The 15150-nt window shown below is 39.5% G+C and overlaps 1 protein-coding gene across 1 annotated transcript in view; it reads left to right on the top strand.

Annotated features, from left to right (window-relative positions):
- Ccdc192 (coiled-coil domain containing 192) overlaps positions 1 to 14915 on the top strand; it is a 198833-nt gene extending 183918 nt beyond the window's left edge. Inside the window, exon 7 of the mRNA XM_078048043.1 lies at positions 14596 to 14915. Coding sequence (XP_077904169.1) covers positions 14596 to 14876 — 281 coding nt within the window. The 3' untranslated portion in view covers positions 14877 to 14915. The remainder of the gene's footprint in view (positions 1 to 14595) is intronic.
- Positions 14916 to 15150: the final 235 nt, after the last annotated feature.

The following is a 15150-nucleotide window of genomic DNA, read 5'->3' as shown; positions in this document are numbered from 1 at the left end:
TGATACAAGCGTATATCATAAGTTGATCAATCTCACTCCCCAGTACTTCCCCTAATCCTTTTCTCCTCCCTGCATGGTTTAGAGAAGCAAAATCCTGATTTTTCCCCTTTTTTTGGTACTATGGATTGAACCCAGAGGCACTTAACCAGTGAGCCACATCCCCAGTCTTTTTTATATTTTATTTATAGAGAGGGTCTCACTAAGTTGCTTAGGGTCTTGCTAATTGCTGAGGCTGGCTTTAAACATGCAATCTCGGCACCTCTTGAGATGCTGGGATTATAGATGTGAGCCACAGTACCTGGCCAAAATCCTCATTTTTTATATATATATATATATATATATATATATATATATATATATATATATATTAGATACTTTTTATCCCAACATTCTCAGGGGAGTTGGGGGAACTACTTTCTATTGTCTTCATCACCAGTGCTCTTATTACTATGGCATCATTTTGTTTCTCCACGCTATAAATCATCAGAAATATAATATCTTCTGAAAACAAATGCAAACACATTAATTAAATAGTCCTTCTCATTTCATAATAATGTAGCCCATAAAACTCCCATGGACCAGGAAGAAAAACAGGGAAAAGACTCACTTTTGATCCTTTAGTTCAATGTGCAATCCAAAAGACATAAATTCATTTGACTTTTATTCCTTCAATTGACGTGGAGTCCCTACTGATGCCTTTTCAATAAGCACAGAAACAGCCCTTCATCCATTGTCTCCTCTCTTTTGTCCTTTCACACAATCTCCTAGGTCTCTCCCTCCCTTGAATTTCCTGACCTTCCTGCCAGGGTCCATTTTTACCTCTTGACTTCTGGCCAACTTGTTGGTCAGTGCAATTTACCCTTTATTCTCTTTGAGCAAGCCAGCTAGCCATATTATCGGAGGGTATTTCAGGTCCTTCTTATTAGAAGAAACAAGAGAGATTCCAGAAACTTTTTCTTCTACCTAGATAGACTTCTTCGCAAAACTCAGGAATGTTATTATACTAACAGCATTTGTTTTCTCTGAATCTTGTTAAGAACCCCTTCTTAAAATATCCTGAAGTGGTGGGAAAGGAACTCTGTTCCAAAATGTGTGTGATGAAGTCAATCTACCTATGATATCCTACCCTCACCCTAGGGAAACCCTTTGCCCTGCTGGTGAGCACATAGAAGATGGAATACGGCACTGATCTCTGCCCACTAGTGATGTCTGGTCATGAGGTTGTCCTCCAGCCTTCTACCATGGACCATCTTAGGGACATTTTAGATTTACTCTTTTCTCTCTGAAGGCTCTTGTTTGAATCTTAGATGTTCCTCCAAGATCCACATAGTAAAGACTTGGTCTCCAGCTTGGTGCTATGGGGAAATGGTGGAAACTGTAAGAGGTGGGGTCTACTGGGAGGTCCTTAGGTAATGGCGGGGGTGCTCAAAGGGAATTTTGAGGCCCAGGACCCTATTCTTTCTCTTTTGCTTTCTGGCCTTAAGGTGAGTAGTTTGCTGTGCCACATGCTACCACCGTGATGTGCTGCCCCCTCCCTCTACCAGAGGTCTAGAAGAAGTAGGCTGACCAATCATGGACTAGAGCCTCTAAAACCATGAGCTAAAATAATAAACCTTTGAGGAGTTTTTATTTTGTTTGTGGTTTGTTTTTGTGTTTTGATGGTAGGGATTAAACCCTGGTGTTTCACACATTCTAAGTACATACTGCACCACTGAACTCTGACCCCAACCTTTCTTCTTTCTTCCTTCTTCTTCTTTCCTCTCCTTTCCTTTTCCTTCCTTCCTTCCTTATTGGGTATTGAACAAAGGAGAACTTTAACACTGAGCTACATCACCAACCCTTTTAAAATTTATTTATTTAAATTTTGAGACAAGGTCTTGCTAAATTGCTGAGGCTGCCCTTGAACTAGCAATTCTCCTGCCTCAGCCTCCCAAGAAGCTGAGGTTACAAACATGTACCATTATGTTAGCTCTGTAAAACTTTTCTTGTTATAACTTGATTATCTCAGGTATTTTGTTCCAGTAATAGATAGCTGATGAACACTCCCCACCTCCCACAGGGATGTTTTGAATTTACTCTTTTCCCTCTGAAGGTTTGATAATTTTTAGCCTATGAAATAGACTGACAATAGATTAACAGAAAAAAATATCAAATTTATTAATATGCAGAAACATGAGAGCCATACACAAAGCATGAGGCTCAAGGGAGAGCTAGGGTGTTGGAGCTTTTATAGAGTTAAACAAATACAAATGGGCTTAGGCTTTGGGTGGAAAGAAGTGGCATCTGGCTATGAAGGCTGAGGAGGGCAGGTGAAGTCTTCCAGGTAATAGCTACCTGTGGGAGTCTTTGTCCAGGCCAAGTGTCCGACTCCCAATCTCTTCTTCCTCTGGAAAGATCTTCTCTAAGCAGAAATGAGGATAACAAAGAGAAAAGCCTGTTTACATTAATGGATGTTTACTTCACTAATATATATTTCCTTCATGGATGTAAATATTTTTACAAAAGGACATCCTTTCTGAGTTAACCCTGTTTCTCTGAACAGCCATCTTGAAATATGCCAGAGAAACGTATTTCTGATGGGCATGTTCTGGGGTCCCACAGCAGCCCATTCTAGTTTTTGGCATCATTTTGAGACATTATCACTTGCTATTCCACACAAGCACCACCCACCACTCTTCCTGTGCTGGCACCAAGGTATTCATGCTTGTTTCTGATGTGTTTTTTTATTGGTATTCTGGAGCATGAGCATATCAGCTGAATCCAGCAAACCCTAAGCAGAAGGGCCAAGCTTCAGATCTTCAGAAGGGATTCACTTACTTCCCGAGTGGTGGAGGTAGTTCTTCAACCTTTGTGGATGCTGGAGAGTACCTGTGCCTCCACGTGAGGTGTGACCCTCCTGTCCTCTCCTCCCTCCATTCACCCTCTCTTTCCATCCATTTCTCATGAAAAAAGGGGACTTTCTCTGCAGACCAGCTTAAAAGGAAATGGATCCGTTCCTCCACTAAAACAGAAACGGAAGCAAAAACAACAAACTCTCAAACACTCATTTTCTCTGGATGTTCTGGAGATAATTTAGCCAAGTTAGAACTGGCAAGCTGTTTCTGGGATATAAGCTAATTAAACAAGGGGAGGGGCTGTGAGGACCATGGGTGTGTTTAGTCAGCTACTAACATTTACAGGCAGAGCCTTGTCAAGTAGCCAGAGAGGCTTGCAGAGTAGAATAGATGTGATCTCTCTCCTCCAACTTGGTACTATAGCCTTGTCAAGAAGAGGCGTGCCTGGATTTCTGGCCTACCCTTTAGGATTTAGCCAAAGGTTGGTTTATAATGCCTCTTGTAAATCAGCAGAAATTCAATTGTACAAAGTTGGCTGATTATCCGAATTACTAGGGGAAGTCCAGTAAGGTAATGCCCACACACACCTGTCAATTCCAGCCATTCAGGAGGCTGAGGCAGAGGGTTGCAAGTTTGAGGCCATTCTGAGTGAGTTAGGGGGACTTTGTCTCAAAATAAAGTAAAAAAAAAAAGGGGGGTCACGGGATGGGGATATGGCTCAGTGATAAAATTTTTTCCTAGCATGTATGAAGTCCTGGATTCAATCCCCAGTACTGCAACAACAACAAAAGAATTATTTGGGAATTTTTTATGAATATATGTATCCCTGGGCATTTTTCTACATTTATCAGAGGCAAGGCCTTGGGATCCCCATATTGTCAAAGCCTCCCAGGTGCCAGGTTTGAAGAACCATGTTTATAGCTTATAGAACATAGATCTGGAAGAAGTCTAGGGCATCAACTACTCTAACTTTTGCATTGTTTATCCAAAAAACATAAACTCAAGAGATGTTACATGCATTGTTATACAATCACAATAGTTGTTTATTATCATTATTGTTATTATTATTTTAATGCAGTAATGAAAAGCTTTGTTTGAAGAAAAAAACATTCTCAGAGGGAAACCTAGGTATCATCTAGTGATACATCAATTGATTGACCCTTTCTATGGTGATTTTGTATTATATTTGCACTTAATCTTCATACATTTATTCACTTGACAAATAAGTACTTGTTTTAGTGAGCTCTTTCACTGCTGCAACTGAAAGACCTGACCAGAATAACTGTAGAGGAGGAAAGGTTTACTTAGCAATTCATGGTTTGAAAGGTCTCGATCCATTGACAGCTGGCTCCATTCCTTGAAGTGATGCAGGACATGATAGTGGAAGAGTGTAGCAGAGTGAAACAGCTCACATAGTGATCAGGAAGCAGAAAGAGACTCCACTGGCCAGATACAAATATATACCCAAAGCCATGCCCCAATTCCCACCTCCTCCAGCCACATCCTACCACTTCAGTTACCACTCAGTTAATCCCTATCAGGGGATTAATTCACTGATTGGGTTAAAACTCTCACAACCCAGTCATTTCTCCTCTGAACCTTCTTGCATTGTCTCACATGTGAGCTTTTGGGAGACACCTCACATCCAAACTATAACAGTACTACTATACTCCATGTGCTATTTTAGGCACAGGGGATATAGTACCAAACAAAACATTCAAGTAGCTTTGTCTTCATGGGGTAAAAGTACAAACAAGCAAAAATAAAATATAAAAGGTGTCAAATATAGTATCTCAGTAAACTTAAAGCAGGAAACAGGGATTTAAAGTGTTCAGCCATGGGGGATGGGTTGAAACTGTAAGTAGGATAGCCAGGGAAGATTTCATTGTATGAAGGTAGCTTTGGAAAGTGATGACCCGAAGGAATTGAGGCACCGAACCATATATGCAACAGGAGTATAACTAACTCTCCAGGCAGAGAAAATAACAAATGTAAAGCTCTGGGTCAGGAACATGCTTTGTTATGAATAGTAATAAGGGTGGTGGCAATGTAGCAAAGTAAATGCTAGATTTGCTCTAAAGAGGAGGAATAGGAGACGTGTCAGGGAGGTAAAGGGGAACCCAGACCAAACAGAGTCTTGAAGGTCATTGTAAGCATTTGGGGTTTTAGTCTGTTTGAGATGAAAAGTCATTGAAGGGTATTAGGAAAAAGTATCAAGGCCTAACTTATTTATAATGGGAAGTGTCTGTATAAGAATTGAAACCAGACCAAAGTATCAGAGGAAAGATGAACAGATATGAAGATATTGCAAAACTTCAACTCTATATATGGGGAATTAGTATTCAATAAATGATAAGCATGGACATTGAGTTGATTACATGCCTCTGAATATGCATAAGAAGGAAGATATAAATCTGTAGTTCCCACTGGGCATTCACTGGAGTCCCAGTATGACTCAGGAGGCTGAGGAGGATCTCAAGTTCAAGGCCAGCCTCCGAAACTTAGCTGAGGCTGAGGTTCTAAGCAACTTAGCAAAACCTTGTTTCAAAAAATAAGGACTGGGGGATACAGCTGAGTTATATATAGGGATGTTTTGAATTTAGTGGTAAAGTGTCCTGGTTCAATCCCCAGTACCAAATAATAATATTCTGGGCTGGGGATGTGGCTCAAGTGGTAGTGTGCTTGCTTGGCATGCGTGTGGCCTGGGTTCGATCCTCAGCACCACATACAAACAAAGATGTTGTGTCTGCCGAAAACTAAAAAATAAATATTAAAAATTCTCTCTCTCTCTCTCTCTCTCTCTCTCTCTCTCTCTCTCTCTCTATTTAAAAATAATAATAATAATAATATTCTGCAGTTCTCTTGGTCTGTTTAGCTCTCACACATCTTGCAGGGAAAGCCATCTAATTGCCTTGAACTTAAATGATACTTGCAGTTATAGATGAGTGCTTTTCATCCTACATGGTCCCTCACCACTAACCAAGTCCTCAAAGTGTCCACACATCAGTGAGACCTCTCACTCTGGTTCTGGAGACTATATTATACTGCTGTGCTCTGAATGTTTATGTCCCTCTAAAATTTATCTGAAATCTAATCAACAACGTGTTGCTATTAAGAGGTGCCGCCTTTAGGATATGAGTAGGTCATGAGGACAGACCTCTCCTGAGTAGGATCATTGTCCTTCTAAAAGAGGTTTGAGGGAGCCTGTTAGCCTTCCCAACAGATAAGCACAGCTAGAAGGTGCCATCTATGAGGGGTGGATCCCCACCAGACACTGAGCCTGCTAGCACCATTATTTGGACTTCTCAGACTCAGGAACTGTGAGAATAAGTTTCTGTGGTGAGAATAAGTTTCTTTTGTTTATAAATTACCCAGTCTACAGTGTTTTGTTATAGCAGCCTGAGGCGCGTGGATGCTACATCTGCTTGAGACCCCGAAGAATGTTAAGCAATACTGCTTCCTACACAACTCTCTTGCCCTGACTTTTCCTAAGCGTTTTCTTTTCCTTGGGTATTCTAGAGGTTCTCTGATCTGCTGCTTTCAGGAGCTCTAAGCATCATGTCCTCAGGGCTGTAACCTTTCTATTATGATATGGACTAAGTATTTGTTCCCTTCCAAGATATTTATGAAAACAGACAGATATTTTTAAGCTCATAGGTTTGATATTTTAAAAGCTAGAAACATAAATTCTATCTAGTTTGCAACTGCATTTCACATCATTTCTCTAAAACATAATCCTGTTATAAAACTGATTGTCATTATGCTATGCTATCAAAAATTTCTAACAAACATCACACTACATTTTTTAAGTGACAAAGCTTATTTATAAACCAAATCCATTCTTGTAATGTTGTATGTTGTTGTTGTTGTTGTTTTCCCAAACCAATTAACACATGCCAACTTCATGTATTCTAAGTATTCACAATAGTGAAAGGAAATTGAAGTTGAAGTCAGTCACTTGGCACTGTAGAGACTGGTCTTATTGTACAAATAAAAACATTGAAGAGGGAGGATGGAGAAAAACTTCAATACATAATACTAGTTTGAGTTTCAAGAAGCAAATTATTGGTACTACAAGCATACAAAACAAATAAGTGAATCATCTAATTCAGAGAAGTACCTTTAGCCAAAAAAGTCCATTGAGAAGGACAGAAAACCAGGAAGATTTGTGTTGTTTTATTTGTTATTCAAGCAGGGAGGGATGTATTTATAAGGATGTGCCAACTTGCAAGCCCAAGTGTGACAAGAGATGAAGCTGGACTTCCTGGTGGTTGTTGATAATATACACAGCTTTCAAAAGCAGCATGAAGTGAGTCAGAGTGATGGACATTTGTACAGAGGAGGCTGACGGAGTCTTAGGCCAAATAGTAATCCTGGGTGGCTCTGGTGGAATGAGGGATGTAATCACCTCACCGGTAAGAGTCTTTAGTATTGAGTAAACACTTGGCAGCCTTGGTCATCCGCTTGAAAGGCAGAGAGAAAAGTAAACTTTCAGGAGTGAGTATCCAGCAGAGGTGTTTGTGTAGGCTAATTGTGAATGTCCTTTAGGGCCTCACTTTGGGCAGCCTCTCCCACGCCCCATGGTGGAGCTTACCCCTGCAGGGGCCAATGTTGCAGCTTATTCTCTGTATCCAGGGGCCTGATCATTAATTACTGCATGAATGAATGAACCAAAGGATGTCTGTGGAGGAGACTCACAACCAGGGCACAAGTGTTTTTCCTATTCCTTGAGGTTTTTGATTCAGAAGCTAGACCAATGGCTTTCAGGATTTCTTTTCTCAGTGCACACTTTTGGGTGGCACTGGTACAGGGATTTTTACAAAGAAGTATTTAGAAAATCTATAAATTTCCCTTCTTGCCATTCCCTGGGTCACTTTTTTTTTTTTTTAAGAGAGAGTGAGAGAGGGGAGAGAGAGAGAATTTTTTTTTAATATTTATTTTTTAGTTCTCGGCGGACACAACATCTTTGTTGGTATGTGGTGCTGAGGATCGAACCCGGGCAGCACGCATGCCAGGCAAGCGCGCTACCGCTTGAGCCACATCCCCAACCCCCTGGGTCACCTTTCAACACTATATCACTGCCTATAGAAAGCTACTAACTTCCTCAACTCATGAAGTAATGTTTTCATGTGTTCTGGGCCTTTTGACCAAATGTGATACCATGTGTTCTTGTTCTTATTAGCAACAGGTTGCTCCCTACTCTCCTTCACATCTGTCTATCAGCTTTCTACCTGTTAGTTGTCTCTATAACAGCTGGCCCCTGCAATGATGACAAAAATGCAGATTTTATCCATTGACTACAACTTGACAACCAATATATAAAGTGCACAAGGGATCCCAATGACTAAGAGTAACTTGATTAGAAAAGCATCATAGAGATGTTGTAGAAATAATTCCTGTACTGGATTGCAGGCAAGACATGATTGTCTCCAAATGCATTCCAACACTCAGGTGCTAAGCTACTCCTCAAACTACAATTACCTCTGCTATTACAATGATCTCTGCTATTAGTTGTTAGTAATAATTTTTTATCTAATTCTCATGTGGCACTTTGCTACGAACATAAAGGTTTTGAGGTTATAGAGAATGGGAAACTAGAAATGGCCAAAGGCAAATGTTGCAATTTCTTCTGGGCCTTTGGTCTTTCAAGGCTGTTATAGAAAAGTGAGTATGGCCTGGTCCATCTGCAAGCTGAATAGTCCTATTGTCTGTCCTCTTCTTCAATTTTTTAAACCTCCTCAATTTCTAGTACCTGTTTCTTGTATCCCCTTTGCTATGACCCTAAACTCTTATTCTCCTCATTCTCACTACTGTTTTAAGTCTCTCTCTCTCTCTCTCTCTCTCTCTCTCTCTCTCTCTCTCTCTCTCTCTCTTCTTTGGGTGCATGTAGGGGAACCTAGGGCTTTGTGCATGCTAGGCAAGTGCTTTACCACTCAGCTACATCCTCAGCTTTAACATCTAGTTTATGTGCAGGCAGATAGAAGGGAAATAATGAAAAATCATGTATGCATATAAAAAAATCTCTGTAAGTATAACAAGTTCACATCCTGATTGTGGCTAATCATTTCTCTCACAGGTCTAAGGGCCTTTCTTATGTCTGGGTCTTCTGAAGCCTCTGGTATGGGGTTAAATCTGAGTGTACCTGGTCAGATGGTAGGACCTCTATGTTCAGGCAGCCACCACGTGGTAACACTATCTGAGCTGCCAGGAAAAGTCCAGGGAAGACTGTAGGCCTTTGAGTTTTGGGCCTTGTGAGCTGTCAGAACTTTAGGGACATATGTGCCTTCTTATTTCAAAGGAGAGAGACCCAATGATGGAGGAGCAGTGTGACAGTTGATGATAGAGTTCTAAAAACTCATTAGGGGTGAGAGAATTTCCAACACATATAGGATGGGACACACTTGGAGTGTTCCACTTTGTTAAAGAGTTTAAAACACTTGGTTATTTGTAATATATTAGAAATAGAACAGAAGTGTGCAAAGAGATCATCTAGAGTAAAATGTTCTTGGGTAAGAAATTTCCTTTCTGGCATACATACTCCTTAGCTTATCTTTTAATCAGAATTTTCATTGGACACTTGAAAACTAATACAGTGGGAATCAAAACCCTCATGCCATCTCTCCTTTTTCCAACTTTTCCAATTGTTTTCTCCCTATGCCATGGACTGAATTATGGCCTTTCCCAAATGCATATGTTGAAGCCCTGACCCGAAATGTGATGGCATTTGGAGATGGGGCCTGTGGAAGGTAAAAAGGGTCTTATAAGGTCATGAGGGCAGGGCCTTCATGATGTAATTAGTGTTCTTACTAGAAAAGACACTGTTGAGCTTTCAGTTTCTTTGTCTTTCTGCCATGTGAACACATGGAGAGAAGGCAGCTGTCTACAAGCCAAAGAGTTTGAACCAGAACCCAACCATCCTTACATCCTGACCTGGGACTTTCTGCCTCCAGAACTGTGGTTAATAAATGTCTCTTGTCTGAGCCATTCAGTATGTGATATTTTCTTATGGCATCCAAGGCTGATTAATATCCCTTGCCTCTCCTCTCATTTTTTGCTACCTTCTGCCTCTGCCACTCTTCAACAGAGAATGTGGACCTAGTTCTACATTGCCTAATCTTTTATTTTTTAATTTATTTATTTATTTACTCTAATTAGGTATATATGACAGCAGAATGCATTTTGATTCATTGTACACAATTGCAGCACAACTTTTCATTGCTCTGGTTGTACACGATGTAGCACTGCACCATATGTGCAGTCATACAGGTACCTGGGGTAATGATGTTTGTCTCATTCCACCACCTTTCCTTCCCTCATACCCCATCCCCTCCCCTCCCTTTTGCCCAGTTACTCCATTTTTTGCATGCCCACCCCCCATTATGGATCAGCATCCACTTATCAGGGAGAACATTCGGCCTTTGGTTTGGGGGGTTTGGCTTAATTCACTTAGCATGATATTCTCCAACTTCATCCATTTACCTGCAAATATTTTTATTCTCTTTTATTGCTGAGTAATTTCATTGTGTATATATACCACAGTTTCTTTATTCATTCATCTACTGAAAAGCATCTAGGTTGGTTCCACAGTTTAGCTATTGTGAATTGTGCTGCTATAAACATTGATGTGGCTACGTTACCACAATATGCTGTTTTTAAGTCCTTTGGGTATAGACCAAGGAGTGGGATAGCTGGGTCAAATGGTGGTTCCATTTCAAGTTTTCTAAAGAATCTCTATACTGCTTTCCAGATTGGTTGAAGCAATTTGCAACCCCACCAGCAATGTATGAGTGTGTCTTTTCCCCACATCCTTGCCAACACTCATCGTTGTTTGTATTCTTGATAACTGCCATTCTTACAGGAGATGGAATCTTAGTTTGATTTGCATTTCTCCAATTACTAGAGATGTTGAATATTTTTCATATATTTGTTGATCAATCATATATCTTCTTCTGAGAAGGGTCTGTCCAGCTCCTTAGCCCATTTATTGATTGGGTTGGTTTGTGTTTTTTGTTTTGTTTTGTGTGTGTGTGAATTTTTTTGAGTTCTTTATATATCCTGGATATTAGTGCTTTATCTAATGTGAGTGTGACAAAAATTTGCTCCCAAATGTAGGCTCTCTTTTTACCTCATTGATTGTTTCTTTTGCTGAGAGGAAGCCTTTTAGCTTCCCATTTGAATCCATCCCATTTATTGATTCTTGATTTTATTTCTTTCACTTTAGGAATCTTATTGAGGAAGTGGGGGCCTAATCTGACATGATGAAGATTTGGCCTACTTTTTCTTCTGTTAGGCACAGGTCTCTGGTCTAATTCCTAGATCCTTGATCCACTTTGAATTGAGTTTTGTGCATGGTGAGAGATAAGGGTTTAATTTCATTTGGCTGCATATGGATTTCCAGTTTTCCCAGCAACATTTGTTGAAGAAGCTATCTTTTTTCCTATATTGCCTAATCTTAAGGTCTAATCTTAAGACCTCCCTGCTGTGTTCTGCTCCTTTATCATTAAAAAAAAAAGATGAATATCAAATCTACTGTAAGATTTCATCTCACCAGTTAGAATTGTGGTTATCAAGAATACAAACAACAATGAGTGTTGGCAAGGATGTGGGGAAAAGGCACACTCATACATTGCTGGTGGACTGCAAATTGCTTCAACCAATCTGGAAAGCGGTATGGAGATTCCTTAGAAAACTTGGAATGGAATCACTATTTGACCCTATCCTACTCCTCGGTCTATACCCAAAGGACTTAAAAACAGCATATTATGGTAATGTAGCCACATCAATGTTTATAGCAGCATAATTCGCAAAATAGCTAAACTGTGGAACCAACCTAGATGCTTTTCAGTAGATGAATGAATAAAGAAACTGTGGTATATATACACAATGAAATTACTCAGCAATAAAAGAGAATAAAAGTATTTGCAGGTAAATGGATGAAGTTGGAGAACATCATGCTAAGTGAATTAAGCCTATCCAAAAAAAACAAAGGCTGAATGTTCTCCCTGATAAGTGGATGCTGATCCATAATGAGGGGTGGGCATAGGAAAATGGAGTAACTTTGGGCAAAATGGAGGAGGGGAGGGGGCATGGGGACAGGAAAGATGGTGGTATATATGCTATTATATATACTTCATTATAATTAATTAATTAATTAATTTTGAAAAGATGAACAAAGTACTCTACCTATCTTGCCTTATCTAAAAGAAAAATAAAAGCAAAAAAGGCCAAATGTCATTACACATATAAGTTAATGACAATGTCCTGAAAGGAGACAAAAAGCTAGAGAAAGAAAAACTTGAAGGCAAGTGCAAAGAAATGACAAAAGCTGGCAAATAGGCACATTCAAGGAGAGCAGCTCCTGATACACCCTCTCCATCACTGAACTGCTCCAAGATCCAGCCTTCCTCCTCCTGCCATTCCTCTCCACAGCATCTCCCCATCATAACCTTGCTGCATTTATCATTTTTTCTTTCTATTCCTGATGCATCTTATTTCAGTCCATGAAACCCCATATTCTTAAGCCTAGATTTACATGCCTTCCTCTAGGTCACAGAAAAACAATCTGTGGTTGAGAACCAGCAACCCTCCCTCCCAATAAACATCTGTCCAGGTTAACTAGATCTGTGTGTCTACAAGTAACATGTCCCTCTGGGTTAGGGGAGTGTTCTTTCAAAAGGAAATGCCAGCCAGGCGCAGTGATGCACTCCTATAATCCCAGCAACTAGAGAGGCTGAGGCAGGAGGATCATGAGTTCAAAGCCAGCCTCAGCAGACTAGAAGGAATTTTGCAACTCAGAGAGACCCTGTCTGTAAATAAAATATATATTTTTAAAAGGGGGTGGGGATGTGGCTCAGGGATTAAGCTCCCCTGGGTTCAATTCCTGGTACCAAATAAAAAAGCAAATGCTATCCCAAGACTATCAAACAGGAATATAATGAGTGCTACAAATGCAAACTACATATTTTAAAGTTTCTAATAGCCACATTTTTTAAAAGTTAGAACATGTGAGTGATATCTCATTTAACACAATATATCTAAAACTTTGTTAGTTTAATACATAAACAACACAAAAAATTTAAAAGATACTTCTTAGTTTTTTCTTTCAAACTAGATCTTCTAAATCAAATATGGATTTTACATTTATAGTACATCTTTATTCAGACTAGCCACATTCAGTAGCTTAATGTGGCTACTGTAGTGATAGCACAGCTCTGGCCAGGTGAAAGAAAAGGTAAGGGAGGCCCTGGCATACCAGCAGACAAGGAAAATCCTCCACCATATAGACTCCCTCTCCCACCCTGGAAAGCACATGCCTATTGCAAAGGCAATGAAGTAAACACTCCTTTGACATTTGAGATTTTTTTTTATTTCTCTTTAAGAAAGTTACTCAATCCACTCTCTCCTTCAGTATAGCATTAGAATTTCATATAATCGGAACAAAATTTTCCCTCAAGTCATCTTAAATTTAGAAATTGTTAATAATTTCTAAGAGCAGAGAATGGCCTGATGTCTCCTCTTATCATTTTTGGGCAACCAAAAGGACTCTGCAGACTGTGTTATGTAATGCTCAAGCTTCTTTTGGTGAATCCCTGAGAAAGTGATGACAGCCCATTAGTTTTATTTGCTGAGGAAGCAAGCACCACCCAGCAAAAATGCCCCATTTTTATCAGGTGCATGGGTATATGACAGCAGCAGGCTTCTGTATTTGGGACTGAGAGTAGTGTAGCTCTGGGAATTATTTTCACTGGACCGGAGTAATATTAGACTTTCAATTATAGCAATCAAGTGTCAAGGTCTTATGTCAGGTTTATTCATATGCTAGGGTTCCATTGCTTCTAAAGTGATACCCAAGCTCTTGACATTCTTTGAATGTTTTCCCAAAGGAATATAAATTTCAAAAGAAGAGTGATAATGAGAATGGTACTGCTTAGGACTAATAAGATGGGGTTCATATTAAGGAGCAAATTTTTTGGAAGGGCTACTGAGACTTGTTTTACAGAACACCCTGCGGACAATCACTAATCTTTTATCTCTTTCTTAGAGCCTCTCTTAAACTACTTATTCTTATCTTTATCGTTATTATCTTTAGTATTATCAGATCTTATCTTTATTTGAGGGGTTAGCTGATAGAAATTGATAACAGGTAAGATTTTATGTCCAGGGGAATTTTCTATTTTAAATGCCATAAAACCTTCAGAAATGAAAGAATTGAATATCTGTGGGATTCACCATGCAAACAGAGTTTCCTAGATTACCTCAAACTGCACCCCTGCCAACTCTAAAGCTGACTTGGGTTGAGAGACTAGTCTTTTCTCATTATCATTTTCCCCAGAAGGGACAATGGCAAGTTGTTTTGTTTTCAGTTGAATAAAACTTTAATTTGAAGCATATTTCTACTTGATTGTAGCTCTTGAGAAAGGTTTTTAGGGAAAAGGATAACATGAAACTTAGGATGTCTGTTATTTGGAGACTGTATTTTCAAGGATGGCTCATTCCCATGGTTAATTGAAAATAAATGCATATGAATTTAGAAAAAAATACTTTGCAAATATGATCCTCCTTACTCTCAAGAGGCTTCCAAGTTTTTTCACAAGCACCCAAAATTGGTCCCTTCCATCCTCAAACTCTCTGGCCAGATGACACAACATCTGTGTTCTCTTTTGAGAACGTGAGAAATGAAGTTTTTTTCATGTTTCCTGTCTTTGAATTCTAGAAGCTCCAGTTAAAACTGCTCAGACTTTCCTTTTCTTGTTTGCCCTAGAAGACAACTCGTCAGAAGAAGAGTTCTGTGGTGGTCTCCCTCCTATAGAAGAGAGTGATAGGAAAATTAGCCTCATCATGGAACTGTCGACCCAGCTTTCCTTTCAGACAGAGAAGATCACTGAGTTGGAAGAAGAGCTGGAGGAGAAGGAAAGGATAATTCAGCAGCTGGAAGACAAATGGGAGCCCCATGTTTCCCAAAAGGAGGAAAACTCTTCAGAATGTTTAGAAGAAACCCCAATTTTCTTTAATCATAGCATCCCTCCTATGGTCTCTGATTAGGATAAAGAAAAACAATAAAAGTTTATTAAGTATCCTCAAGGTAAAGTCCAGAACCCAAGTAGTCTCCTCACTGACAAATTCAAGTTCAAGTTCATGGTTCCTATGATGTTCATATTAGAAAAAAAAAAGGTTTATTCAGAAACAAACAATAAATATTTCCCCTGCAGACAGTAGTAGTCACATAATCCACAGAGCTATAGAGTACTATGCTTTTAGACATTTCTAGTAACAAAACTAGACAAATAGCATTATCTTCTTACCAAATATTTGTCAC

The sequence above is a fragment of the Ictidomys tridecemlineatus genome, chromosome 1 (assembly GCF_052094955.1).
Source record: "Ictidomys tridecemlineatus isolate mIctTri1 chromosome 1, mIctTri1.hap1, whole genome shotgun sequence".
In the NCBI taxonomy this organism is placed as follows: Eukaryota; Metazoa; Chordata; class Mammalia; order Rodentia; family Sciuridae; genus Ictidomys; species Ictidomys tridecemlineatus.
This window is presented reverse-complemented; position numbering and strand designations above follow the sequence as displayed.